We start from the raw sequence: 25,875 nt of genomic DNA, 5'->3' as shown, positions 1-25,875 counted from the left end.
AGGGAGCTCTCGGGTTGGAGAGCCCAAAGGCTAGACTGGGGCTCCCAAATTCGAAGTTAGGAGCCCCAACCCATGCACCTCAAACCTCCATCGCCACCACCACAACACCTTTATCGTCACTGTATTTTAACCACCACCACCATGTGTATCTCAACCGCCACCAACGTACATACACCACCGAACCTCCACCACCACCACCATTATACATCCACCAATATCCCATACCTGCACCACCACCAACGTAGCTATAACGTCGCCGTGTACCTCCAGCAACACCATCCCCATACATCCACCACCACCATCCCATACCCCTGACCACCACTATCGTACTTCCACCACCAGCACTGTCGCCACCCCCATCATAGCTCTACCACCACCATATCCCTACCATCATACCTCCACCGCCACCATATCCTTACTGTCGTAACTTCCACCACAACCACCATCACACCTCAATCACATCACAACCACCACTGCTTCCACACCATACCTCGAAGGCTCCACCGCCACCACTACCACCAATATCACTATCAACTCTTCCGAAAAAGTAATCATGAAAATCATAAATAAATTGAATGAGAAAAAGAAAATTACATTAGCAAACTAACTTTTTAACTTATAAGCAACATTTTTGTCAACACATGTTTATGATAATTTTTTTACTTTTTTGAAGCAAAAAAATTTCTACTACAAGTAGAAGTACTTATACTTTTGGTTGCCAAACAACACCTAAATGGGCAAGAAGACAGGATCATGACAAAATTTATAATGATATCTCAGCCGTCAATATTTTTATGTATTGTAATTGTACTCTTCATTATTAATTTAATTTGTTCTTTTAAAAAAAATCCAAACTCAATGTCAGACTGGCCCATCAAAGTCCTTTTTTGTTGAGAATTCGACTACTATCTACATTAGTCGTTACAAGACATGGATACATCATGAAGATGTGATAAGTACGATAACCGTATAACCGCCTAATTTAAACCATGAATGAAAGAGGTCTAAAGCCCGACAAAATTATTACAATATTTTACTTTATTTATAACTTAAATTACATGAGATAAATTTTGATGACAAACTGATTCTACCGAGACTGGTGGACCCATCAGGCTCCTTTAGAAGCCCGACCCGGACTGGCCTGACATATCCGTATGGGTCGGGCCCTGGTGGATCGATAAGCAACACTAAATTTTATCTATGGACTATGGGGGCTCAATCGTAAATACGTTCGAAAAGAAAAGATTCTAAAATGTTTTCGTCATTTGGTGAAGAACGGCATCCATGACTGAACATCTGCAACTCCTGAAACCCTAGCTTCTCCCAATTCCCACTTTCTCTGTTACCCACCAAGACCCTAAATCTTATAAAACTCAAGGTAGACTCTAATTCTCTCTCCCTCTCTCTCTAAAATCTGTAATGGACAATAAGGTCATCGTTAATCTCCATTTCAAACCAAAACCCTCTAAACACTAGGGTTTCTTCTTCATCTCATGGACGCACGCCGAGCATCAAGAATGGTGATCGATCCGAAAGTACGGCAAGTTGGTTTCTTCACTCCAGGCGCACCTCCAGACAGGTCACAATCCGTTCCCGTTGAGTCGACTTCTCCACCAGTTTCTGGCATGTCTCCTTCCGGAAACTCTCTCTCTCCTGTTATGATTCCTCCGCCTCGACATGCTTCTGATAATCTTTCTTCATCTGTGGTTTCTCAATTATCTCGTCCTGTATTTGTTCCTGTTCCTACATTACCATTTCGAAGACCTTCAGTTGGTGAACACATAATCACTGGTAGTTATAATCCATCGGAATCAGTTTTAAGATCATCACCAACACATTCACGATCAAGTAAGATCGGTGATGGTGATTTCACGGAGGATTTGTCATCGCCTGGTTCGATTCGTAAAGGAAAAGCAGCTTCTTCTTTACCTAGTGGAGGATTTGTAATGGCTGGAGCCCGATCCAGTCATTTTCCGGCACCAACTAATTTGACTACTGTTTCTGTGAAAACCCTCCCTGGAGTATCTGGTAAGCTGATGATTAACTGATTAAGTCTTCTATGAATTCATTTGATTTTTGATGTTTATAAGAATTTAACGCATTTGATCAACAATTAAACAAATGGGGAATTGAGTTGATTTTTCCATGTTCATAGTAGGTTTAGAAGCATTTGCATGTATTAAACCTGGTTCGATCTTGAAATTGAAGTAGAAAAACTAATTTGTTTTCATGCATACTGTTTTAGTTTGCATTTTCACCTTGAATCTACTTCAGTCTTGTTAATATAGCTTTATCGATGAAACCCAGAGTGCATTTTAAGCAGTATTTTTCGTGCATTGAAGCATTTCTAAGATTATCGGACAACTTGTCTGAAAGTAAGATGGTTGCTTCTTGTTTGAAGTACTACTTGGTTTTCTTCTTATTCAGTATATTTTTTTTCTCCTGTCTCCTATTTATGACTATGAGTAAGTGAAGGGATGAGAGAGGAAATCTAGTGGACTATTGTCTCTGATTATGGGTGTAGTGAAGGGAATAGAGAGGAAATCTAGTGAACTTTAATAGAACCAACGTGAGGAAGAAGGTACTTTACAAATTTAGTTTGTGGGGTAGTAAGTTTTCGCATTAGATTGTTGGGCGCCGTGTCATGTCTCGAACATCCTTTGGACTGAGGTGTATTACCAGCATGGTCCAAAGCTTCATGTTTTTGGAAATGATTGTAGTGTTTTCAGTTTCTGTCGTTTACAAAATTGTCAAGAATCAAGATCTTCTACTGTTCTGTCGAAACTTGTCGTTTTCAAGAATTTCAACATATAGTTAGTTGTATATCTAAATTCTTAACCCCCACGTCCACGAGCATGTCCACTTAGGAAATTTCGTGCTAAAAGGCTGTAACGGATTGCAGCATTTACTGACTGATTCACATGGCCATACTTGATGTCAGCGAATATGGAAAGGTTCCATTAAAGGTGAATATTCCTACTATAGATAGTTTGAGGAAAAGGGTGTGTAGTATGTCAAATAGGGGTTATTTTATGCAAGGCTGATGAAGGAGTCAACAAGGCATTTATTTATACATTGTCCAATGGTGTGGAGAATTCAGATCTTTTTCTTGGTGTTGGAAATGTGGCATGGTGTGCTCCTCAGAGCGTAAATGACTTACTCCATTCATGCCAAATGGTAATGGTGCATAAAAAGAAGAAAATTTGTGCAATCTAATATCACATGTGGTCATATGGGGGGGTTTGGAAATCAAGGAATGGAGGAGCAATATCCAAAGGGAATCTGATAGAGTTTCCTCATATCAAAGTGAATATACTACGACTACTATATTTTTTCGCCAAGTGGAAATGTTGGACAGCTTTGGTGTTGTATAGAGGTTTCATTTTGAAATGGGAGGCTATGCCTATATCGATGTAAATCTTCAGTCTAATAACTGGGGTAGAGTCTCAGATGAACTATTTCTGAGCTGTACATCAATAATCATCAGTATAAATTGTTTACTAAGTTAAAAGTATTTTTACTGACTAGATGATATTCCTACAGAAATAGGAGTTGGAGTGGTAGAAGTACAAAATGACAGGCCACCAATTTCAATTCCGTTGAAAGAGAAAATGTCAAAAGCTGAGAGGCGTGCACTTCAGGAGTCCCAGCGAGCTGCAAAAGCTGCCAAAGGTAAGTACTTCTTATTTAATTCTATAAATTCGAAGGTAGTTCTAATTTTCTAATCCATTAAGGGTTTCAGCTGAAGCAGGTAAGTCTACTACAGGGGAAGCAGCTTCTGTGAGTGGAAAATCTACGAAAGCTGTGAAGCCACCTACACAGAAGAAAGAGAATGCTCAAGTTGCAGCTTCTGAGAAGAAGGGAAATGATCGTCCAGCAGAGAAAGATAGGAAGAAAGATGTGCCTCATCCACGTATGCAGTTTGATGACAAAAAAAGTGTGGAGAAAGCCAAAAAACGTGCTGTTGTTAACCAAATCGAAGCTAGAAATAGAGTTGGATTATTTAGGCATCTGCCTCAGTATGAACACGGAACACAGTTTCCTGATCTCGAATCCAAGTTTTTCCAACTTGATCCAATGCATCCTGCTGTATACAAGGTACTCCATTCGGTTCTAAACATAATACGCACTTACCTCAGATAATGCTTGTCTATTTCAATCTTTACATGATTCAGATGCCACCTCTGAAATCTTTCTAATAATGATGATCAGGTTGGATTACGTTATTTAGCTGGGGATATATCTGGCGGCAATGCACGTTGTATTGCAATGCTTGAAGCATTCAAAGATGCTATTAGAGATTACTCAACTCCTCCTGAAAAAGATCTTATTAGGGATTTAACTGCAAGGATAGGTAGTTATGTTTCTTTTCTGATAGAATGTAGGCCCCTTTCTATTAGCATGGGTAATGCAATTAAGTTTTTGAAGAAACGGATCTCAAAATTACCTTTGACTCTTTCTGAATCTGAAGCAAAAGCAACTATTCAGTCAGACATTGATCGTTTTATATATGAGAAGATTATAGTCGCAGATAATGTGATAGTGGAGCATGCGGCAACAAAGATTAGAGATGGAGATGTGCTACTAACATATGGATCACCCACAGTTGTTGAAATGATATTATTATATGCTCATGAACATGGAAAAAAGTTCCGTGTCGTGGTTGTTGACTCACGCCCAAAACTCGAAGGACAAGCATTACTTCGTAGGTTAATAGGGAAGGGCCTTAGTTGTACGTATACCCATATAAATGCTCTTTCATATATCATGCATGAAGTTACACGGGTTTTTCTCGGGGCTTCTTCGGTGTTATCTAACGGTACAGTTTACTCGAGGGTGGGAACTTCATGTGTTGCTATGGTAGCTCATGCATTTCGTGTTCCAGTCTTAGTCTGCTGTGAAGCTTACAAGTTTCACGAGAGGGTACAGCTTGATTCCATTTGTTCTAATGAACTCGGTGAGTGTTTCCTCCAAACAGCTGACGGTCGACTCTCTCTCTCTCTCTCTCTCTCTCTCTCTCTCTCTCTCTCTCTTTCTCTCTCTCTCTCTCTCTCTGTAGTGCTTTGGCCCATTATGATGTCATGCTATAACTTTTGTTGATTTGCAGGTGATCCAGATTCAGTTGCAAAGGTTGCTGGAAGGCAGGACATAAATTTCCTGGATAATTGGTCTAAGAATGAAAATTTGCAACTCCTGAATCTTATGTAAGTATAGAATTTATCCAATTGTATTTTTTTTAACCTCGTGTGAGTCAGTGAGGAAAACTCTTATTTTTGTACAATGTGGTAACAGATATGACGCGACGCCTTCCGATTATGTCTCCATGATTGTCACAGACTATGGCATGGTAAGTCGATTTTTGATGATTTGATCTTGAGTTATTATTATTAGTGTTCTCTTCATTATGAAGATCGATATTCCTGATTTTAAATCATTATCTTTGGTATGAACTATGAAGCCATTAACTGTCCTGTTTCATGTTAATGTTGATGACAAATGAAGCTGTTCTCTGACTTTTACAGCGACGAGTAAAATTGACATTTACAGAGACATCTATACCTCCAGACTTTGCATAGTTTGACACTTAGAATTTGCTATATAAGCGTCACTGAAACTGTTAATAGATTTCCAAATACAAAAAGAACCGAACAACAAACAGTCTTGAAATTTCATGGATTTTGCCCTACGTACTAGATTTTTCCTTCATACACAATCGAATGCCTTTATTCGTTTGCTTTCTCATTAGCTGAAGTTTCATTTGGTTCTAACAGATCCCACCGACAAGTGTAGCCGTTATTGTGAGAGAATACGGCAGAGAAGAACTCTGGATATAAAACTCGGCGTACTGCAAGGCTTTATTGAGTGAAAAAGGAGTTATTTTTCTTTTCTTTCTTTTTCGGGTACTTGAGATATTACCTGCTCTGTTATTGTATGATTCGAAAGTTTCGGATAATCTTCATATCATACAGAGACTTAGTTTTGATCCCTTTTTTTTGAGTGACTAGTTGACAAGTGCAATTTTCTTTGCCTGTCATGGTCAGTTTTGTTAGGTGTTAATTTTTCTGTTATAACTGAGTTTCTCATTTTCTCTACTTTCTAACATTGTCAAACTTTCCTGACTATTAATTTTCCAAGTACTTGCTGTATTCTTGAGGGCCATCTTCCTGGAAAATGTTTTAAGATCCGAACTGTTCATTTATAATATTATTTATTTGTTCGTCTGACCTAATTCTGGGCTCAGAAACGATTAATTGTAGGGCGAAAATGTTTGGTGGATGCCCAGGATGAGCTTTCCATCTTTGAGTTCGAGAGAGAAATAGACTGGCTTGTGCTGGCCAGCCACCTTATCGTTTCAGCCTACTTTTGGCTACTTTTTCCACCAGAGTATGACCAGCTTCGCGCTGGTCAGCCAACCTAGCATTTCACCCTACTTTCCGGTCAAGTGAATATTTCTGTACCACTCAAAGGCCTTCGCCCGCCCTTCATCCCTTCCTATCACTTGAAATTGGAGAACTCACTAGCAAAAGAATGAAAAGTTGGCATGCCCCAATTACTCTGATCAAAAGTTCATGGAATAATTTCAGACAAATCTGTTCACAATTACAAAAAACAAAACTGCAATTTCGGTGAACTTTTCTTTAACCATTACTTATGGTTCTATTGCATTGCTCTATAAGTATCAATCTTTCCATCGTTAGTAGGGCTTATAACAGCAAGAATAACACAACCACCTAGAATAACAATTAACATACCCATAGAGTTTATTAACATTGCCTCCACTGAGTATCTTGTTATAATTTTGTGCATTTGAAGAAACGTCGCCTTTTCTAACACACCCGTTGCGGCAGTTACGACAGCAAGGCCGTATATGTAAATTCCAAAGAATACATGCCACGGCATTAGTGATGCTCTGTTGCTTTTACTACCACCAGGATACCAGAACGTGGCAAATCCAGATGCTCCCTACAATAATATAGCGATTCTTAAAACATTTCTCAACGGGAAGAAATGGGTAAAGCTTTGAGGAAGTTGTCGAGTTAAAAAGGGTGTACCTGAATGAAGAATAGAAACAGACAAGCTAGACCAAGCCAAGAGTGCAGGCTGTAAAAATTATCGACTCCTTTTTCGTTGTGGAATTTTAAAGCAGCCCATACACCGATTGTGCTCAAAGTGAAAGCGAAGAACTGCAGTGTGAGATGAACTGCCTTTTTGAATCGTTTTGTCCCTGGCATTGTCTTGTATGCTAGAAGAGCTGCAATTACCCAATGAAAGTAATCAAGTAATAGAAGAAAAAGAATCATGTTATATTGTTGCGTAACATGTATGTATTTAAAATTTAAAGAATGAATTACGGATTACTTCCACATATCCGAGCGAAAAAATATGATACTTCTAAGGCATTTCGTGTGGTATTCTATCTAGTAGAGTAGGATGGTAGGGGAAAAGTCCTTGGAATTCTATGGTTGACAAGAAGGAAGGTGTCTCATATAAATGACAAATAAATAAGCTTACGGGAAGCAAATAAAATGATTATACCTTCACCATTCATTACTATGAACCCAATCACTGTAAGTACCGGATGGACCTGTAAGAGATGCAACGAACAAATAAGTTTACGAAGAACTATTTTCAGGACGCAAGCATTTCGTTTCTTTTCAAATTATTCTACTCATGCAGTAACTCTTCCGGTTCAGATTACAACACAAGAGTATAAAACCCACTTCAAATGCAGCAGAACCATGAAAGAAATGTGTGCTTAATAGAAACTGGTTTATATAGTTCTTTTAGTTTCTTTCACAACTACGCTATCTGGTTCATGGTAATCCTTTTAATGTCTCCAGGAAAAAAAGGCGAAACTCCGGCTTAGAGGGTGGTGGTTCTCAAAGGCATTATGAGTCTTACTATAATGAGAAAGTATAGTGTGCCCAAATCATATGCCTGACCTGAACCAGAATATTGACCTAAGGCTCTTGTCCTGAGTTATCACCTACTTGAGATGTGCACAAAAAGAGATGGACAAAATGAAACATCTGATTGCCAGTCGCTTGGTGTTCAGCCATTTGTAGGTCATATGGATCAGGCACAATACTATTGACTAAAGATAAAAACTGAACTGCAGGAATCAGCATATTCTAGATAGCAAGGAATTAAGTTTCGAAATATTTCGGTCGAAATGGCATAAATATTGCCATTTCCATGCCTACTGAAATTTCCATCGAAACGGAAATTTAACTGAGTTTCTCTTGACAATGGCTTCTCAAGAAAATAAATTTCGAAATATTTCAGTTGACATGACTGAAATATTTCCATGTCTACTGAAATTTCCACCGAAACCGAAATCTCATTCCTTGCTATATAGGATGATCAACTGCAATCCATATGGAAATAAGATTTCAGCCCTAGATACCGTGGACGTGAATATGAAGTTCTTACACCCCCACTCAAATACCACATTAAAAGTCGATCACAGTAAGGACTTGCTAAATAATCAACTTAGAGAACAAACAATGGAAACACATTTCGATTAGAGTCTTTAACATGCATATCTTTTTCTTTTGTTTCTCTTTTTTGTTGTAGAGTACATGTTTTTTTTACTTTGCTCTTGATACACAGTTAGGACAACTAATAAATCCGTAAATCGTTCCGGCAAAAATAGAGGGCAAAACTCTGTGCCAATTTGAATGCCACTGCTAAATTTAATCAATTTTACTATGAATGGTGCCAATTTCCCATATATACTTGAAATTATGAAAAACATCTAAGGATTGAAACCTAAAATGGTATCCCCTCTTTCACACTTCAATTACCACACATAAAAAGAAACCCTTTTTCAACCAACAACAAGACATTCAAATTAAAGCAGTAAAATGGTAGAGAGAGAGAGGGGAATTACGTTAAATATTTGAGTTTTGATATCAGAGTTTAGGGCTAATCCTCCTCTATAATACAAAGTCCAGGTAAGAACCATAGCTGAAACCATCAGTTCAATCATCCGCACCAGAAAAACGATCCGAAATCCAACAATGGGAACCACCATTTTAGAATATGATACAGATACTACTCAATTGGAGGTTTGAATATTTATTCTAAATCAGAAACTAGGGTTTCTATCAGATCCCTCTCTCTTATTTGTAGAATATATAAGTTTCATTATATTCAACGGGAAAGGGAGTTTCACTCAATTCACTCGCTCACTCACGTGGTGGGAGGTTCGACTTAATTTTCAATTTTCTAATGAAAAACGCTAATAACATTAACCACCCTTCTCTTACCAGATTCCTACCCTTCTCTCTCTCTCTCTGGTCTATGGGTATATTGAAGCTGCCATGGAAAACCTTGGAACCAGTGCCTGGCCTCCTCATTTTGACTAATGCCCTCTAAAAAAAAGGGATTTTTCAACACTCACACTACACAAAATTATCCATGGATTCAATAGGTTGAAATGTCTCCAAAACATTTTGTTCATAAACAAAATGTCTTCAAATGCATTATGTCTATGAATCAAATGTCTTGAAATGTCTTGAAATGTCTATAGAGACATTTTGTTATGACTCAAATGTCTTGAAATGTCCATAGAGACATTATGTCTATAACTCAAATGTCTTAAAATGTCCATAGAGACATTTTGTCTACAGGCAAATGTCCCGAAATGTCTTGAAATGTCTAGGGAAGGGTGCGGACCAGCGTTTTAAACTGCTAGTGATATTATCACGGTTTTAAAAGGCATCGCTAGAGAAGGGTGTTTAACCTCTTACGAGGAGCACCACAATCCGTCTCACCACCAATGTGGGATTGTTGCCACAACACACCCTCCCAAGACCACATCATAGTAGAGGGAATCGTGCTAGTAACGTGTTATAGATGGTGCGGAGCAACCTTCCGGACTGCTAGTGATACTGTCCGCTTTGACACACCTTGACCTCACAGTTTTAAGAGGTCTCACTAGGAAAGGGTGCTTAACTTCTTAATAGCAGCACCACACTCCGTCTCACCACCAATGTGGGATTGATTGTTGGCACAACAAAGCCTGATTATTTCTTCTCGGCTTCTCGCATACCTTCTTATTCTTTAGAGAGAAAAAGCAATTATTGTTGAACCTAAAACCTTAATAACTTAATAAAAAATGATTGAGGACTCCTTGGCATATTCCATGGCATCATTAACGGCCAATGGGAAACCGTAGAGTTGTTAGCTTTTTCTTCGGTTGGGTGGGCTCGTGTGCTCCTTTGGTAGCCTTAGTTAAAGAAAAGAGACCCGTTCCTTCATTTGCATGCTGGGAAAGGGTGGAGTATCAACTTTGTAGTTTTTTTTTCATTCTTGTTCGGTTGTTCCAACTTTCTCCCCTCTAATCCATGGATTTTAAGATTAAGACTATTCAAGAAGAAAGCTTGTTTTTTTTTTTTTTTATAACAGTCGTAGCATCTATTCATTCATATGAAAATTAGTTACATTGTTGCTACGAAGAGAAGTTAAAAGAGTAGGGATACAAGAAGTAACATTTGATTCACTCTTCCTAGTGCTGATTGCTAAAGAGTTAGCTTTCTCATTTAAGGACCTATGTACATACAAAAATTTTAACAAGTCAAAAGAGGAAGATGATTGCTTGATTTTCTTGAGTACATGTTTGGCAGTCCAATGCACAGAGTTTGTTAATCCATTCAAAAAGTTGTTAACATTAACAGAATCTCCCTCCAAAATGAGTTTATGAATCCCATGCTTCTGTGACCACAAAATGCCTAGCTCGGCTGCCTCTCCTTCACCTTCATCTACAGATCTGGAGCTGGTGAGGAGGGATTCTTTTCCGATATCTGTTCCTGTGTGATCATGGATAATAATAGCCAGAGCCGAAGTTAAAGAAGACTTCATAAAAGAAACATCATAATTAATTTTGATTACTCCTATAGGTGGGGGAATCCATTCATTTGGGTTTGATAAAACACTAAGTGGATAACTTCTTAAAATTTCTGTCTGAGCTTGAATGAAGTTCTTAGTTTGGATGATAAATGTTGGTATATGAGGATCTGATTCCTGAAATATTTTATTGCATCTGAACTTCCAAATATGCCAAAGACTCAAAAAGTAATAGATATTTCTTCTATCAACCTTAACTTGTGGTCCTTGTTATCAATTTTAGAGATGTCATTATAATGAGAGAACCATTCCTGAAAATTTGAGCATGGAGTTGATGGAACTTTGTTGCCTAAGACCAACTTCAGAAGATTGGTAACCACTGAGCAGTTAGAAAGGAAGTGGATTGTACCGTCCTCTTCTGTTAAGCAGGGAGGACATAAAGGAGAGATCTCTGAGATATAGCCTGATAGAAGTTTGTTGAGAGGCAGAATATCATTAGCAATTTTCCAAAGGAAGAGCTGGACTCTGGGATGAATTCTTAGGTTCCAAAGCTCCTTCCAATAATGAAAGGGAGTTGTTTGGGTAGTGACCAGATATTGTGAATAAGTTAAGTGTTTATAAAGGGAAGAGACAGAGAAGTCTCTAGAATTTGAAATTACCCACTTTTGTTTATCATGAGTTACATCTAGAGGAATAGTTTGTATTTTTTGTATGATATCTGCAGTGAAGAGAGTTTGAAGAGCTTGGAGGTTCCATGTATGATTATCAGTAATGAGTTGAGAGACTGTATTGAAACCTTGAGTATTATCTGGTTTGATTAGTCTTTGACTTCCTAGAACCCAGCTATCAGCCATATGTTGACTGAAAGACCATCTCCTATATCCCACATGATGAGATCAATTATATTTTCCTGGTTTTTTGAAATGGAGTTCCACAACCAGGAGGTGGGAGTTTTTGGGTGTCTGAAAGAAGAGTATTTACCTTTAATCAGTTGAACCCAAGGAGTTGTTGGTTTGGTTTTGATGATCCAATTAAGTTTACTTCTAAGAGCCTGGTTATCCTTGCTAATACATCTAAGACCTATTCCTCCCAGAACTTTTGGTCTACAGATAGTTGCCCATTTCTTGAAATATATCTTCTTCTTATTGTCCTTTGATCCCCACCAAAATTCTCTCTGAAGAGAAGTAATGTCCTTCTTGATCTTTTTGGGTAGATCAAAGATGGCCATTTGGTATCTAGGGGCAGCTGCTAAAGAGGACTTGATGAGTTCCCCTCTACCAGCCTGAGATAGGAGCTTTTTCTTCCACACACTAAGTTTATTATTTAGCTTTTCAAGCAAAGATTGAAATGAAGGAGTTGAAGGAGATGTCCTTCGACCAAGGTGACAATGCGAACAATTTGTCGGATAGGACAATTGATGTGGAAGATCATCAAGTCCGATTGATTTAGGGATCGTAGAGTTGTAGCTAGAGACCAACTACGATCGTCGAATTACGAAGTAATTCGCGGCTAACTTCGATCGGATCCTACAACGGGTTATACATAAGAGTGACAAATTGATCTAGGATATGACTAGTGGGAGTGAGATATAATCATGGGAGTGTCCCATAAACATATCTCATAGGCCTAAAAAGGAATTAGGCAAAGATAGTACAAAAGGGCCAAAAACAGGGTTTTTGGGCCTAGGCCGATTCGGGCACTTTTAGGGCTCGGATTGGGCTGATTTTTGGAGGGACGTTTCCTTATGTTATGAACATTAAATCTGCCAATTTTGGATGGGTTTGGACGTCATCTCCTTAGGTAATTGAGAAAATACCAATAGTTGCTATTTTCGACTATTTCCCTAAATCTTATTCTAAAGGGTGTTTTAGGAAACCTAAAAGGAGGTGGATTCTCATTAGGGTTCTATATAAACACTCTTAGGGCAGAGAATAAGGTGTGGAATTTCTCTCCAAGCTTTCTTACTCTACCACATCAAGTAGAGAGGAGAAAGTGAGCTAATTCCCATTAACTATCTATCTAGTCAAAGAAGAAGGTGTTCTTCTATCCAACCACCATTGGTGTGCTAGCTATACAACAAGGTGGGAGATCAAATTGATTTCTCGTGTCCCAAGTAGAGGAAATACACTTGAAGCTCTTGGTCTTCTTCAATCAATTCAACTAGTTCAAGGGAAAAGCGATTAAGGTAATCTACTATCTCCGTTAGTTTAATTACTAGTTTTGCATGTGATCCTGGGAATACTAGTGTAGACATTAGATGTCTTATTTCCGCTATAAACACTAGTAGAAGGGTGTAAATCTCAACAGTGGCGTCAGAGCCTCTTGCAATTAACTAGTTTTTGCTAAAAATCGAACTAGTTCATATTAGATATGATTGATAGTTTGATAAATTAAGTTTATAAAAGTATTTTAAAAGTGTTTTAAAATTATTTAAACTCACAATTTGATATTATTGAATGGGACTCAATGAATTTCAAATTGAGAATCAAATTGATGATTAAAAGTCTTTTAAAAGTCTCAATTTGATTGAATTTCGGACTAATCCATGCTTGATTAAGTTGATAGTTATGTTTAAAAGAGTTTTAAACATAAGAATTTGATTGATTTTGAATGGGATTCAAGAATTTTTCAAATAGATTTCAAAATTGTTCTTTGAAAAATTTCAAAAACCTAGACTTTGATCCAAAATTGGTTTGATTAAGAGTTGTTTTTAAGTTTTGGAAACTTTTGAAAAACAAAAATTTGGAATTTTAGAAGTGTTCTAAAAGAAGTGTTTTGAGTTTTAGGAAACTCTCAAAACAAAATTTGGAAATTTTAAAAGTTTCTACAAGTTTTGTAAAAATTTTAGAAGTGTTCTAAAAGATTTCAAAATTTAGAAAAGTTTTAAAATTGGAAGTTAGCAAATAAGATTTGCACAACAAAAATTTTTTTTTTTTGGAAACTAGGGTTTTGAAAAACCCTAGTGTCCGGCCAGGAAGCTTCCTGGCCGGACCAGAAGCTCCTGGATGCGTCCTCTGGACGCGTCCAGAGCAGCTGCTGAGACGCGTCTAGGACGCGACCAGCAGCTGCAACAGAAGCTTCTGGACGCGTCTTGAAGACGCGTCCAGAGCAGCTGTTGGGACGCGTCTTGGAGACGCGACCAGCAGCTGCGGAGGGAGCTTCCTGGACGCCAGACGCGTCCAGAGCACTCGACCAGACGCGTCTTGGAGACGCGTCTGGGAGGTTCTGGGTGTCTCGGACTAGTCCGAGACACCTAGTGCTGGTCCGGTCCAGCACCAGACACGTCTAGGACGCGTCCGGTGCATGGACTAGCGTCCTGGCTCCGGGCCAGGACGAGACCAGGCCTTGGTAGGCCTCGGCCAGGACATGCCGGCCCTATGGGCCGTGCTATGTCCGGACCTTGTCCGAGCCCTTTTTGGGCTTGGGCCGGGACTTGTCTAGGACTTGTCCCGGGCTTTTCCGAGGCTTTTCGGACCACGAAAAGGGACCATCATTCGAGTGGGATTTTTTGCCAAAATTTCTTCCGATTCCAACCAAATAATTCCAAAATCAATCCGGGCCATCCAAGGGCCCAAAACGGATTTCTCTTTAAATCGATTTATGAAATCATTAAGAATCGAACCAATATTTTTTCCGAAATTGACCCGGGCTTTCTCGAGCCCAAAACGGAGTTTTTCTTAAAGATGATTTTAGAAATCATAAAAGATAAAACCGGAACGCACCATTAGTTGAATTCTTCGAATTTAAACTTAAGGTCCGTAATGTGATATGTGATGTCAACAAAAGTATCTCCCAAGATAATCATGCATATATAATTCTTAGCCTTGATATATTATATGATTGCATGTGATGTGAATGCGGGAAACTAGTATGGCCATAGATTTATTTCTTTATTCTTGTTTTAAGCACGGATGGGTGCATGCTTTGTAATTAATTTTAATTTCAAGTTTATACGATCTGCGAATCGTTAGAGTCTTGTAATTAGAGTTTAGGGTCAATGAGTCCATTGAAGAAACTCGAGGATGGAATCCAAAGGCGAGTGGGAGAAATCAATGGAGGTTCAAAGATGGAGATCTAGACGAACCAAAAGGCGAAACAAGAAGAAAACCAAAGGAGATTAGATCTTCTAGGTTAGGGGCCATACTAGGATCCATGTCTGCTTGATTTACTTTCTCGCGCGCATTTACTTACTTATTTACGCTTTATGTCGTGGATGTTAGTTAGGCTAAATAGTTCACTATAACAAACGCCAGACTAGCGTAAAAGTCCCCAAAACGTAATCTTGAGTAATCGCCTATCCAGATTAAGACACTCGTTGCGCCCTTGTTCGAGGAAGGTGGGTCGGCCTTCGCAGAGTACCTCCTCTACCTTGGGACAATGCGGGTAGGTGTATAGAAGAGGCCTACACGTCTAAATGGTTCTACTCAACGAGATCAGCAAGAGAGTCTTGGATACTCGAGGCAAAAGGATAGATTAGTCATTCATTAATGAAATCTATCAACCAAGAGTCATAAGGTATGATCAGTGAAGTAGTTCACTCACCCGGAACGACGGAGTCAAAGGGTAGGGCCTTCGTCCGCTTTACTCCGAAGAACTGGGGTCTTGGAATCACTTATTCAATCGGGGACGATTTTTATTGAATAATGTGGGAAAACTAAGTTTTTCAAAAACGATAACGAGTTTTAAAACTTTGCCATTTCTTTATGTAGTTTTAAGATGACACAAACGATTTCAACATTGAATCACACCTAGGGGAGGTGCTGATCCACTTCCTAGAATGGAAGAATGAATCCGAGAATAGTTCTCAGATTCAAAAGGAAGGTCACTAGAATACCCAATCCCAATGTTGACTCATACAAGAGAAGGTCAAAAGCCATTTGCAAGCAATCGTATAACATTCTCTTTGGAAGAGTAATGAATGCTAGCATAACCATTAAGACAAACTAAGGAAGAAATTCCTACAGAAGTCATAAATGGAGAGGTACGAGACCTCCAAGGCAATCTGAAAGTCATGCTAAGGGAAGACAACAGAATACATCTATCACCCAATTCAATATCGATTGAACAAAGATTGATAAAGACCTTAGATGAGTCATTCAGGTTGTTACAAACAAACTGAGGAGAACATACGGGAATATCCAGTCTAAGAAAGGTTCTTGAGAATTGGTACAAAGAATCTAAAAAAGAGATCTTGAGATTCAAAAGGGCAAAAGGATCAGTCAAGTGAGACAAACATTTGATCAAAGAAAAGCAGTTGCCGAGTACATGATCAAGAGTATTCCTCATTACTGTGAATGTTTCTAAAACAATGGCTAGACCATTTAAAAGGAAACTACCTTTAGCACCTGGAGGACAAAAGGAATGGAATTATGAATTCCGGTTCCGTATCCTTGCTAACAAAGTTAAAAACAAGTATCGTAAAATTCCTTCATCAGGTATTTAAGACTAGATGAGCGGCTCAGTGGGAGCTTAAGGGAATTACATACTTGACTGAAAGAAGTAAAGATCCAAGAGGGAGCAGAAGCAGTAATGCTGGGGATGCTGAAAGGGATCAAAGTCTTCTTTTAGACACTGATCTAGCTTAGAACTTAATAGTGATTATTTTGTTCTTCTAGAAATATATGACGTTTTAAACCAGTGGTAAAATTAACTGAAGGTTAACATTGATAATGGATAAAATCAAGAGATTCAAACTCATTAAACTTCAACATTGTCAATTAGGTCTTAAGGACTGAATTGACAAAGTCACCCTTTTCAAAAGGCATAGAGACTGGTAATCTATTAGGACTCATACAGTGTTATGTAGACCTATAAGTTTACTTGCAGAAGCTAACGAGAGAAACTTTAAATACGTACTCTGACAACTTCATAAAGTATGGAAACGTACAAATCATAAAGTATAAGTCGAAATGTTTGAAAGGTTCAAACAAAGTACAAACCGAAGTAAAAGAATCATTTTGACAAGAGAGTTTAAGTCATCCGATTAGATTGGAGTGGTAAAAACTTGAGTCAAATACTTGATAACCATCAAAGGAGTTGAGAAACCGTTTCCCAACTCGCTCCATGGAACACATCTGAGGGATGGTGGATTCAGTGGGAGTAATCGAACATTGCTATGCATAATTCGATCAAAGATGGGTTTAAGCCAGTCTTCCGAATATTTTGGGACTTATTCTATAAACGTTTTTTTTCACACTTACCAAAGTCCGTCTAACAGCTAAGCTTGTAAAAGCATTACAAAATTAGCTAAAGTCTGACGCAATTTCTTTAGAAGAAATTTGGGCTTTTTCCACAAGCAATCAAGAGAACAAAGTGTTTGTTGCTCATGATAGTATTCTCCTAATAATTAGCACACCTAGTAGTCTGGGAGAAAAGCACTAATTATTACAAGAATAAGTGGGAGAAAAGTACAAGTCGATTTAATTCGATCATGAGAAAAATCATGAAGAGTCATGAAGAACAATCATGAAAACTTGTACAAGACGATTAAATTCGACCAAAAGCAACAAACTGCGGCTCCTCGGAAAAGGAAAGGTTAAAGATATGATTTTGTAAACCCACCGCACAAAAGCGAATGTCATTCGCAGGAGAACTCTCAAAGAGAGTGAAAGTGTCTCTAAAGGAATATCTCAAAGTAGTGGAGATAACTCCAAGTTGTTGTTCAAAAGCCCTAAAAGGTAAAATCTCAAAGACTCAGAAAATAAAGGTTATTTCTGAAGAGATAAAAGACCTGCGCAGAAACGGAAACTGACTCTAGATTTTGGCTAGAATCCAAAATCATCATGGAATCCATATCTCGTCAAGACATGAAGCTTGATAATTTAAGTCAACGGAAGACCTAAATTGGTTTTCCAAAGTAGAAAACTGAGAAGGATGGAAACATTCATGTTTCCCGAAACTAGACAAGAAGAATAAGATTCTTCCAATCAAGTTATGTCCATAAGCATGCTTCAAAAATCTATCAACGGATTAAAAGCACGCAAGAGTTAGAATCTTCGATTCAAAAGGCAATCAAAGAAGTTTGATTCCTGAGGAATGAAGAAAATCTTGAATCACGAGTTTCAAGAAGGTAAGTGGGAGAAACAAACCTTCCGGGTCCGTATGCTGAGTACATACAAAAGATTGAGTACGACATAAGATGTTGTATAACAGTAACGAACTGACTCAATAAAGGACCACACACAAAAGGATAAAATGCCATTTTGGGCATCTGAAGATCTATAAGCATAGATCAAAAGGATGATAGGATTAGAGAGACTCAGTACGCTGAGATGCTTGAGATCCGAAACAGAAAATCTAAGACTCGGAAAGTCTAAAAGAATTTCGACCCAAAAACTCATGACAGAGGGCGTTGCAAAACTCGGAGTCTGAAAAGACACCGATGAGCTAGCACGCATGAGAGGGACATTTATGTTCGAAAACATAAAGTCAATCATGTTGGACATGATTAGCATTTAAACATTCGAATTCGGATTAGAAAACCGAAACACTACTTAGTACATCCTAGAAGGCTAAAGGATGAAGTAGTACAAAAATTGAACATGTCATCGTAGCAAACTTTCAGACATGGAAGGAAAGTAGGCTAAAAGTGTTTAAGCCGGGAACTGTTGCAAATACTACACAAAGAATTAAAGGCCTTAACTCTAGTAAAAGATTACTAGAAATTATCAAGGTTGAAGATAACCGTCTTCAAATTAATTGATAATTAGCAAAGTTTAAAACCGACTACCACGGTAGTCAAACTGAACTGTCACCTAAGACATAGTATGAGATTCATACACAGTCTAAGGCATGAGGTATAATTTTAAACCTCGACGAGTAAAACTGAGTGGGTAAAAAGAGTTTTACGGAAGAGGCTCAGATTTACAACTCTCGTTATCAGAAATAATAGAGTTATTTCACCAGTTGTCTAAATTTGGTTTAGTATTTAAACGACAGTCCATCGATAATAAAACATTCCGAATAGGTTTGTCAGATACGTGATCTGATGAATGAAACCCTATTAAGTGAACTTGGAATATTTATTATCAAATCCCTGGTCCAGGTCATTGCATGGACAACAATGACTCACGAAGACTAGCACGGGAGTCGATGGGATAGCGCAGTTTCATGGGCTATAGGAATGGTATATTCTATTCGACTACGTGGGTGTGTAAAAGGTTTATACACTGGATAACCCTCAAATGAGAAGTACATCACTCGTGATGAACGTCAATACTTCTCATAAAGACAATTGGAGAGATTCCTCAAAACATGAGTGCTCCACTCATCTTATGTAAGGAATGCCCGACTTTGGTTCCGTTAAACGCCGCGCCGTAAAAGGAGGTTATAAAGACGGATACTGGGAAGGACAGGATAGACATGAAGTTAAGTGGGAGCGCAAGAATGGATTGTGTCACCCTAATCACATTAGGTACAAAGTGTCTCAAGGCCACTTGATGAGTAGCAACTGAAAATGCGTGGCCGCGCTCAAACGGATTAAAAGTTAATCGTTTGTCTTTTACAGTTGTACTCGGATATCAAGAAAGTCTGAATGACGTGACGTATCAGATGGGATACTAAATTGACATGAGAATCGAGGCATTGCACTTGTTCTAAGTCCAAGTGGGAGTCTGAAGGAGTTGAAGGAGATGTCCTTCGACCAAGGTGACAATGCGAAAAATTTGTCGGATAGGACAATTGATGTGGAAGATCATCAAGTCCGGTTGATTTAGGGATCGTAGAGTTGTAGCTAGAGACCAACTACGATCGTCGAATTACGAAGTAATTCGCGGCTAACTTCGATCGGATCCTACAACGGGTTACACATAAGAGTGACAAATTGATCTAGGATATGACTAGTGGGAGTGAGATATAATCATGGGAGTGTCCCATAAACATATATCATAGGCCTAAAAAGGAATTAGGCAAAGATAGTACAAAAGGGCCAAAAACAGGGTTTTTGGGCCTAGGCCGATTCGGACACTTTTAGGGCTCGGATTGGGCTGATTTTTGAAGGGACGTTTCCTTATGTTATGAACATTAAATATGCCAATTTTGGCTGGGTTTGGACGTCATCTCCTTAGGTAATTGAGAAAATACCAATAGTTGCTATTTTCGACTATTTCCCTAAATCTTATTCTAAAGGGTGTTTTAGGAAACCTAAAAGGAGGTGGATTCTCATTAGGGTTCTATATAAACACTCTTAGGGCAGAGAATAAGGTGTGGAATTTCTCTCCAAGCTTTCTTACTCTACCACATCAAGTAGAGAGGAGAAAGTGAGCTAATTCCCATTAACTATCTATCTAGTCAAAGAAGAAGGTGTTCTTCTATCCAACCACCATTGGTGTGCTAGCTATACAACAAGGTGGGAGATCAAATTGATTGCTCGTGTCCCAAGTAGAGGAGCTACACTTGAAGCTCTTGGTCTTCTTCAATCAATTCAACTAGTTCGAGGGAAACGCGATTAAGGTAATCTACTATCTCCGTTAGTTTAATTACTAGTTTTGCATGTGATCCTGGGAATACTAGTGTAGACATTAGATGTCTTATTTCCGCTATAAACACTAGTAGAAGGGTGTAAATCCCAACATGAAAATGCTTGATCTTAGATCTACCTATGAAGATATTAACTCCCAGGTATTGGTTGTCCTTGTTTATGTCCCTGACTTTCAAAATTCTAGACACTATTCTGCAAAACTTTCTAGGGGCATTTTTAGTGGAAAAAATTCCACTTTTATGGAAGTTGATAGCTTGTCCAGAAGCATCACCAAAGAGTTTCAGAATATCCACAAGGTGATGACTACAGGGATATCCATCTTAAGAAAGAGCAAACAATCATCAGCAAAGAACAGATGAGTTAATATTTCTGAAGAGTTTGGAAACTTGAACCTTGTATAAGACCATTGGAGTTAGCTTTATGTAATAATCTGCTTAATGCCTCCATTCACAGGATAAAAAGATAAGGAGATAAGGGATCTCCCTGTTTAAGTCCTCTTGAGGGAGTGAAAAAATTACCAGGATGTCCATTAAGGAGAACATATGTAGTTGTTGTTGAAATGCATTGCTTAATGAGATCATAGAAGATCTCTGAAAATCCCAGCTTTAGAAGAATGCTTATTAAGAAGCTCCATTCAATTCTATCAAAAGCCTTTGACATGTCAAGCTTTAAACCAAAGTATTTTTTATTCCCTTTCATATGTTTCATGGTATGAGTTATTTCTGTTGCTATAATGATATTGTTTGTTCCTTTCCTACCAGGGATAAAAGCATTCTGGTAAGGGTTGATGATATTATCTAGAAGAGACTTCAATCTATTTGCAAGGATTTTTGAGATGATCTTATAAGTGGTGTTGCATAAACTTATGAGTCTAAAGTCAGATGGAGTAGTTGGGGATTTGGATTTTGGAATCAGAGCAATGAGAGTTTGGTTTATGGGATGACCTGTCTGATGGTTAAGAAAAAAAAATCCTGGACCATGTAAGTTATGTCACCAGCTACTGTCTCCCAATTCTGATGATAAAAGGAAGGAGAAAACCCATCAGGTCCTGGAGATTTATCACTCTTAAACTAATGGACTACAAGGGCTATTTCATCAGCAGTGGGGATGGAAATGAGCTTATTATTTGTAGTTATATCAATAACCTGGTGGAAAATATCATCTAGAAAGGTTGGTTCTGGGGGTGATGAAGTGGAGAGGAGGCTTCTAAAATGATCTTGAAGTAAGTCTCCCATCTCATTCTGGTTCACAATCCATTCCCCTGAATTATTTTTGAGACCTTTTATATAGTTGTTTCTTTGTCTAGAAGAAGCTAAGGCATGAAAGAATTTAGTGTTTTTGTCCCCAATAGATATCGCCTGGTCTCTAGATTTAAGCTTCCAGTATTTCTCCTGTTCCTCCAACAGGTGGTTAAGGGTTTTCAACAGAGAGGAGTATTGAGAACTGTCATGAAAATTTTCTATCATGTTAGATGTTTGACAAATCTGGGTAAGGAGTTGGTTATAATGATTTCTATTCCAATGGGAGAGAAGAGGTTGCAGACCCCAAGAGCTTATTATGGACCAGAATTGAAGGGTGATCATAGCTAATCTTATTCCAGTGCTTGTCTATAATGTTTGAACGTTCCCCATCCTTATACCAGGTTGGGTTATACTTGAAAGGCTTTCTAGCATAGCTAGAATTTCTAGTTGTGCTCATAATAATAGGATTGTGATCAGAGCCTAATCTAGGGAGATGAGTAACAGAGGTGAAAGGAAAGTTCTGTAACCAAGAATGTGAAGCTAAAGCTCTGCCAAGCAATTGTTGGACAAGGAGATTTTGATTTTTGTTGTTTGTCCAAGTAAAAGGTGATCCTTGATATGGAACTTCAAGTAAACCTATGTTATGTATAAGATTGTTCCTTAACTTAAGTTTAGAAATATCAGCTGGAGTTCCTCCCACCTTTTCATAAGAGTGAAGAATGATGTTTAAGTCTCCTATGATGAGAAAAGGTTTAGAGGTATCAATGTTCAAATCACAATAAGCCTGAAAAGAGTCCCAGAAGCTATCTTTTTTGTTTCCATCTGGCTCACCATAAGTGAAGATGATGGAGCAGTCTGTTTCAACAGTTGGGTTTGTGATGTTGAGGTGAATCCATCTGTTGTTTTGAGATATAATCTCCAAAGAAAAAATATTATTTGAGGCTACCACTAAGCCCACCACCAAGACCCAAAGGGGATTGAATAACACATTGATCATAATGGTTTTGATTCATAATAAATCTAACATAATTATCTTATTGTTTAGTTTCAGTAAGGAAACAGAGATCTGGTTTATGCTTGTTTATAAGCTGTTTCAAATGATATCTAGTAGTTTTAGTACCCAGACCTTGACAGTTCCAGCTGAAGACAGTAATAGGATAATTTGAAAACATAATAGATATAACAAAAGTAGAACTTAAGGTATGAATAGAAAGATATACCTTATTGGTTTGTTGTGGTGGGGAATCGGCTTGTCCATTGGCAGATAGTACTTGAAGAATTACAGTTTGAGTAGCTCCTCCCATAATCTGGTTATTACTTGAATTTTGATTTGTCTGATTTGAAAAATTCACATTTTTGACTTTACCCTCTTTGTTAGCTATACCCTCTTTGTTGGCAGTCTCCTTAACTTGAGTTTTTAGCTTGAAGTTTCTCTGTATCCTATTTCGCTGTTGGCCTTTATGGGACTCAGAAGGACCAAAGATAGAATCAAAATTTATATTCTCTGAGAAAGTAGTGGGTATGTTTGGGAGAGAGTTGACATTTATCATAGGGGAAGTAAGAGGAGCAGAAAGATGTTGACAGAAGTCTTCATCCCATACATGTGAGCAGCCCAAGTGTTTATCTTCCTTATACCTTTTCCAGAAATGTTCAAGACCCTCAACCAAGGAGTCTGAGTCATCAAAAATAGTACATTTAACTGAATTTTCATCATCAAGGAATTGTTTTCTCTTATCCCTTCTGCTTATATCTGTAGTATTCAGATCTGATTATGTATTTCTTACATCCTTCCCTTTAACTATAGCATCCATCTTACCCTTTCCTTTATCCTTAGGATCCAAAACAGGTTCTTTTTGTATTAGGCTAGGGACAATTGGTTTATTGATTATTATTCCTTTGGATTGAGAAGTATTGTTAGTTTCGATATGTGGGTTTTTCAAGAACTGTTTGGTCCAATTAGCAGTTACTGACTTCATTGACTGAGGTTTAGATACTGCTTTGATGGTGTGAATAATAAGAGGAAGTTCGAAAACTTGAGTGAGGGGGGTTAGATTGGTAGATTTTGTGGTGCCTATAAGAATTGAACTACTAGCCAATTGGGTGCCTATAGTAACAGTGGTTGGGATTAAAGGTTTGAATTGATTTCTGGGGAGTTTCCCTTCTCCTCTAGGTTTAAAACCTACGAAAGATTCAAGGGTAACAGGCAAAGGTGAATGATCAATAATCCTACAGTACAGACAGGTGGATTTAGGAAAGGGAAAAAACCTATAATCGATTCTAGCAGTGGCACCTTCTAATTGAACTGTAGTACCTGTGGGGCAAGGTTTAGTAACGTTCCAAACAACTTCTACTTTAACTTTGTTACCTGGTAGTGTAGTCCATTCAGAAGGATTAAATCTAAGAACATGTCCCAAAGGGCTAGCTATGACTTTAATGTCCGATTCAGAATGAAGACAGGGTGGGATAGAGGACATTTGATGTAGACGCAGCGGAAATATAAAAACGATAAATAAAGTAAACGAAGAACGGTAAAATAACTGAATAAACTTAAGAAACTATAAACTTTGATTTGGTTTTCTCTTCAATATGTCATAAACAAAGACTGGACTCCCTTTTATAGATTACTAGACTTTCCTAGATAGACACAAACTGGACTTTCCTAAATAATAGAAACACTAAAAATAATGAAACTTCCTAAACCTAGATTCATTATGAATCATACTTAAATTAGGACTCTTATTAAACTGCTAATCTTTGGCCGACTAGGACATGTTCATGTGGCCTTGTGGGGCCGTTTGGGATGCGCCTGCATCAACATTACCACAGTAAAAATGTCAAAATGAAGAGGGATGGTAGCAGGATCAATGTTCACATCCATAGCATGCAAGACTAGGAAGTAATCTAACACCACATAAGGCTTGTTAATGAGGACTCTGTTTCTATCTTCTTCCCCATGGAACTCAAAGATTAAACAATTCATTCTGTTAGGAATGGGTTCTATAGTGAATGAGAAAGAGACTTCCCATTTTCTTTTTAACTGATTAAGGATTTTGTAAATGGGTATAAAATGGTGGCTACAAATTCTTCCTACAAGCTTCTTATTGATGTTCATAATGTCTGTAAATTGGGTAAGCTTTTTCTGAAGATAGACTACCGGTTCTTGATTAGGAGGGATGTTTAGATGATTCTCCATTTGGTTAGCTAATTGAGAGATAATGGTAGAGGTTGAGGTGATTTGGGTGTTACTGACTTTGAAAGTGACGGAGTATCTTGATTAGAAGATGAACCGGAGATATCCATGAGAGGTTTAGCGTGTTTGAGAGTTAAGAGTAATGATGTGGTTAAGGACTCTATGCATGCAAACTGATGTGACACGAAAATGTCACATTTGGAGAGCCTAACTTAGACTAATTAGTCATTTTCGAGTGTTATCAATAATATTTTATGTGTTTTCATGTTAGGTACTTATTTTGGAGTTAAGCGTGTAAACCGGAATAAAGGGAACGAATTGTCACTATCATTTCATGTGCCGAAAACGAAAGAAAAAGATTTCAAGCAAATCATATGACAAGAGGAGTCAAAGACGAGTCTAACAATGAAAACGGAAGTCAATTCCGAGTTCGGATGGGGAAGTTGTGGAAGAAAGAAGTCGAGGTTCGGTCTTAAAACAAAGATTCTATGAAGGCACCCTCCTTGATTTCCAAGTGAAGATTAAAGCCCAAGTCTAAAACCCAAGAGCCTAGATATGAAGGAACAAAACCCAAGCCCAAAGAAGATGAAAGAAGGAAGAGATTTTGGAGGCACCCTTTTTATGGATTCAAGTTTGAGTCAAAGTCAAGTCTTGACTAAGCTAGGGTTTGAGTCAAAAGAGAGGGCCAAGACACTATTCATCTTCTTCATTTTTTGAGAATACAAAAACTTGGGAGGAAGAGAGAGAAAGGGAGAGTTCTTCATCTTTTTCACCAAATCAAACATTAGGGTGAGGGTGAGAGTTTGAAAGGAGAGAGAAAGAGGCAAGAGGGTTAGGGTTCTTCATCATCAAGGAGGGTTTGCTAGAGAGAAGAAAGAGAGAAGAAGGAGGTAGGAGTAGCCGGCCTTAGCTTGGCCGGCCAAGCTAGGCCGACCAAGCAAGGCCGGCACTACAAGAGCTCGGGCAGCCATGGAAGGATAGGCATGGGACAGCAGCTCGGGACAGCACTCATCAACAGCCCGAGCTGCATCTTAGAAGGTGGAGCACGGGACGCGTCCACGGAGCAGCAGCAGCCGCGACCTGCAGCAGCTACCGGAGTGACCTGCAACAGCGAC

The 25,875-nt window shown here is 38.4% G+C and overlaps 2 protein-coding genes across 5 annotated transcripts; one reads left to right on the top strand and one right to left on the bottom strand.

Moving 5' to 3' along the window:
* Positions 1-1,277: 1,277 nt before the first annotated feature.
* On the top strand, positions 1,278-6,146 carry LOC147548085 (NagB/RpiA/CoA transferase-like superfamily protein). Of its 4 annotated transcripts, XM_086666461.1 has the most exons (8): positions 1,278-1,719; positions 1,753-2,028; positions 3,544-3,672; positions 3,743-4,098; positions 4,213-4,957; positions 5,108-5,204; positions 5,293-5,347; positions 5,772-6,146. In XM_086666461.1, the coding sequence occupies exons 1-8, from the start codon at positions 1,494-1,496 to the stop codon at positions 5,832-5,834; spliced, it is 1,947 nt and encodes a 648-aa protein (XP_086522587.1). In that variant the 5' UTR covers positions 1,278-1,493; the 3' UTR covers positions 5,835-6,146. The 4 variants fall into 4 exon arrangements, with proteins under 4 accessions (XP_086522587.1, XP_086522586.1, XP_086522585.1 ...); XM_086666460.1 differs by having other exon boundaries at positions 1,278-2,028; positions 3,767-4,098; XM_086666459.1 differs by having other exon boundaries at positions 1,278-2,028; positions 3,752-4,098.
* Positions 6,147-6,556: 410 nt separating this feature from the next.
* On the bottom strand, positions 6,557-9,413 carry LOC147548084 (transmembrane ascorbate ferrireductase 2-like). The gene is made up of 4 exons (XM_086666465.1): positions 8,894-9,413; positions 7,537-7,585; positions 7,053-7,252; positions 6,557-6,963 (listed from the first exon to the last, which is right to left on the bottom strand). Exons 1-4 carry the CDS (start codon positions 9,035-9,037, stop codon positions 6,658-6,660), a joined length of 699 nt encoding a protein of 232 aa, XP_086522591.1. The 5' UTR covers positions 9,038-9,413; the 3' UTR covers positions 6,557-6,657.
* Positions 9,414-25,875: the final 16,462 nt, after the last annotated feature.

This window comes from Eschscholzia californica, unplaced genomic scaffold (assembly GCF_041429995.1).
Source record: "Eschscholzia californica isolate CP2 unplaced genomic scaffold, dmEscCali1.0.p SCAF_3, whole genome shotgun sequence".
NCBI classification, from domain to species: domain Eukaryota; kingdom Viridiplantae; phylum Streptophyta; class Magnoliopsida; order Ranunculales; family Papaveraceae; genus Eschscholzia; species Eschscholzia californica.
Note: the sequence above shows the minus strand (reverse complement) of the source record. Positions and strands in the feature narration are given on the sequence as shown.

Bases quoted from the DNA above. Each gene is read 5' to 3' on its own strand.
- LOC147548085 (XM_086666458.1), top strand. From the start codon at position 1,494: ATGGACGCACGCCGAGCATCAAGAATGGTGATCGATCCGAAAGTACGG. The intron at 4,099-4,212 runs GTACTCCATTCG...AATGATGATCAG, and splicing joins TGCATCCTGCTGTATACAAG to GTTGGATTACGTTATTTAGC. The intron at 4,958-5,107 runs GTGAGTGTTTCC...GTTGATTTGCAG, and splicing joins CATTTGTTCTAATGAACTCG to GTGATCCAGATTCAGTTGCA.
- LOC147548084 (XM_086666465.1), bottom strand. From the start codon at position 9,037: ATGGTGGTTCCCATTGTTGGATTTCGGATCGTTTTTCTGGTGCGGATG. The intron at 7,586-8,893 runs GTAATTCCCCTC...CATCTCTTACAG, and splicing joins TCAAAACTCAAATATTTAAC to GTCCATCCGGTACTTACAGT. The intron at 7,253-7,536 runs GTATAATCATTT...GGGTAATTGCAG, and splicing joins CATAGTAATGAATGGTGAAG to CTCTTCTAGCATACAAGACA.